The following is a 3,126-nucleotide window of genomic DNA, read 5'->3' on the forward strand; positions in this document are numbered from 1 at the left end:
CCAGGGACAGAACCATGGACAGAACCATGGACACAGAACCAGGGACAGAACCAGGGACAGAACCAGGGTCAGAACCAGGGACAGAACCATGGACAGAACCAGGGACAGAACCATGAACAGAACCAGGGACAGAACCATGGACAGACCGGCCCTGGGTCGTGACGTCACATCCAAAATGGCGGACTGGTCACTGTTTACATTCTGCTGCTAAAAAAACAAAACGGATGATTTTAAATGTACAGTTAAGGTATTTTTGTTTTGTTGTGACTTGTTGAATACAGAAAATTCAATATAATCCCACATGTTCATCAGAACAGACATTATTTCAATACTTTTGAAAATATTCTGTTTTTTGCGACAGACRGCTCGTCTGTGAACTTTGCCATGTTTCCAAGATATTACACATTAAAATACATTAATATTTAATTTATCAGTCTGCCAATTGACTATTAGAGACAGTATTTTTACCCATAAACCATCTGTTTTATGCAGCTAAAAGTTAGTTTGGTATAAAGTGGAGCTAATAACAAAGATCAGGTTAAGGACAAACATACGGCAAATATATAAAAAATAATAAAAATGTCTGATGCTACATTTGAAAAATTTCTTCTTTTTCTGCTCCGTTTATCATATCAAACTTTTTATTACTAATGTGCCATGTTATGATATTTTTCTTTTAATTTTCTATAAAGATGGAAAAAACAAAACATTGCAATAAATCCGCCTTTTAACTCTAAACGTCACATGCAGCAATGAATTGTGGGTAATACACTTCACGTAAGGGCAGAATAGGACCCAAAATGGGCGGGGCGAAGGGCGGATGTGGAAAATGTGGGACACAATACGACCTTTAATCATCAACATGACGCAGAGGGAGAGGACCGGGCCTCAGTCCCTGCTCGCTTTTGGAACAGCCTTTTGGAACAGTTGCCTAGCAACCTGTCAGCCAATAGAATGAAAATGTTGTACTGGGTACGTTTGTTTCCTTCTAGCGGGTGAGCCTGTGTGGCTGCTATTGATTGTAGTAACCTGTGCCACCCACTGAATGTAAGGAGCTGGTTGGATGAACGAACTCCCGCCTAAGATCAGTAGCTGTTAGCGACCAGTATAACTGTTAGCGACCAGTATAACTGCTAGCGACCAGTAGCTGTTAGCGACCAGTAACTGTTAGCGACCAGTAACTGTTAGCGACCAGTAGCTCTGTTGGCGGATGTGTAGTGTACTACGTAGCAGAAAGCTGACGTCCTCCATGTTTGGTCAGTGAGCAGAGGGTCCAAGCAGAGACTAAGATCAAACTTGACATCAGCCTGATAATATCAGACGGCAGGTATTGCTCCACGCAGCCCTTTGAGACGTGGATATTACACACACTGCTGTTGCCATGGTGACGGGATATATTGGGCAGCACCAGCGACCCGTCCTTTGGATCCAAACCAATCACTGATCAGCTCTAAACTGAGTGAAACAGAACAAAAAGGTTTATGTTTTTTCTCCAAATCTGATTTCTCTGAAGCGGTACCGGTACCAGGCCCCCTGAGGGCGGTACCGGTACCGGGCCCCCTGAGGGCGGTACCGGTACCGGGCCCCCTGAGGGCGGTACTGGTACCGGGCCCCCTGAGGGCGGTACCGGTACCGGGCCCCCTGAACTCCTCCTCATCAATAAGTAAAGCTCTCTGCGTTACAGATGGCTCAGGGACGTCCAGCTGAAGACACTCTCTGTCCTTTGGATATCAAATCAACGAAGACCAGTAGAGACGTGGCGAATGGCGGGTCAGAGGAAGAGGAAGCAGCACCTGGCTCAGGTAAGCTTTCACCCAGCTGGAGGGGGGCCGGGTCATGATGTCGGGGTCACAGACAGGGCAATGCCTGTGGTGGGCAGAGCCAGTCGCTCACACCTTGTTTTCTGTCTCGTATTCAGGCCAGGTGGAGCYGACCAGGGACTTGGTTGCTATGGAAGCCAGTGAGTGCAGCGATGTGGAGCTGGGACAGCTGGACCTGGACCTGGACAGGAAGTCCAGACAGCACAACCTGACGTCCAGGAACGTGCGAGCCATCCTACACGTGAGTAACCCAGGTAAACCAGAAGGTGACGTGTTCTGGGCTCGGTGTAACACGGCTTGATCTTCTACAGGAGGTGATAACACACGAACACGTGGTCGCCATGATGAAGGCTACCATCAGAGACACCCAGGACCTGCCCATGTTTGTGAGTTCTGATTGGCTAACAGGCTGTGGAGTCATCAGACTCGATGCTTTACAGTGAAGAGATTACAGTAGAAGGTTCTGGTTCTGGGAACAGCAGGGGAACGGGTTCCTGAACTCATGGTCAGTCTGTGACTCTAGCCGACTGGAACCGTTTCTGAACGGAATGGTTCTGCAGCAGTGGATGGAGATGATCCAAACCTTCAGTAAATCGGATCAGAACCCATTCTAGATTTGCTTCTGTTGAAGGACCCAGAACATTCTGCAGTAAACCCTGATTCTGGTTCTGAATGTTGTATATGGTTCTTTTCCCCTAGGAGACCAAGATGACCCGGTCCAGACTGAAGCAGGCTGTTCAGCAGGGACAGGTTGGTACTGGATCAGAACCAGCTGAGCAGAACCAGCTGAGCAGAACCAGCATGTTGATCTGTCTGTCTGTCTGTTTGTAGAGTCTCAACTGGACCCTGCCGGCTCCAAACCTGTCCAAGGTAAACCCAGCCTTCTCTGTACCTGTAAATTGATGCTGCTGCTGGTTTTTCTGTGCTTGGTTCGGGTCTCGGTGCTGCTGGAGCCGGGTTGGTGACCTGAGGTCCGATCTTTTATAAATTCTTATTGTTCTAATGAAAAGTATAATTTAAGAACAGTTGAGATCAGACAGTGAGACAAAACATCATCAGTCTGTGAGTTTTGATGCAGATTCAGGGGAAACAAGAACTGATGAAGTTTTTTATGAAAGCCTTGATGAGGGTTTCCAGAAACATCCGGGGCCTCGTGTATCAAACCCTGCGCAGTTTTCACACTAAAACTTGGACTAGGACAAATTTAGAGAAGTGCGGCGCACAAAACAACCCAGATGTATGAAGCCGTGCTGCAGTCAGACCTGCTGCAGCAGCGGAGCCTCCAGGTCAGACCTGCTGCAGCAGC

General features: G+C 47.7%; 1 protein-coding gene across 5 annotated transcripts in view; it reads left to right on the forward strand.

Moving 5' to 3' along the window:
• Nucleotides 1-3,126, forward strand: part of gon4lb (gon-4 like b) — a 21,205-nt gene that overhangs the window by 1,464 nt on the left and 16,615 nt on the right. For 4 of the 5 annotated variants that reach the window (XM_017309677.1, XM_017309680.1, XM_017309679.1 and 1 more), the window contains 5 exons: nt 1,685-1,802; nt 1,919-2,061; nt 2,132-2,206; nt 2,520-2,570; nt 2,652-2,690. In XM_017309677.1, the coding sequence (XP_017165166.1) occupies nt 1,685-1,802; nt 1,919-2,061; nt 2,132-2,206; nt 2,520-2,570; nt 2,652-2,690 (426 nt within the window). Of the gene's footprint in view, nt 1-1,669; nt 1,803-1,918; nt 2,062-2,131; nt 2,207-2,519; nt 2,571-2,651; nt 2,691-3,126 lie in introns of those variants that run through there. The other variant, XM_017309678.1, reaches the window with a different exon arrangement.

Source organism: Poecilia reticulata, linkage group LG16 (genome assembly GCF_000633615.1).
Source record: "Poecilia reticulata strain Guanapo linkage group LG16, Guppy_female_1.0+MT, whole genome shotgun sequence".
Lineage (NCBI taxonomy): Eukaryota > Metazoa > Chordata > Actinopteri > Cyprinodontiformes > Poeciliidae > Poecilia > Poecilia reticulata.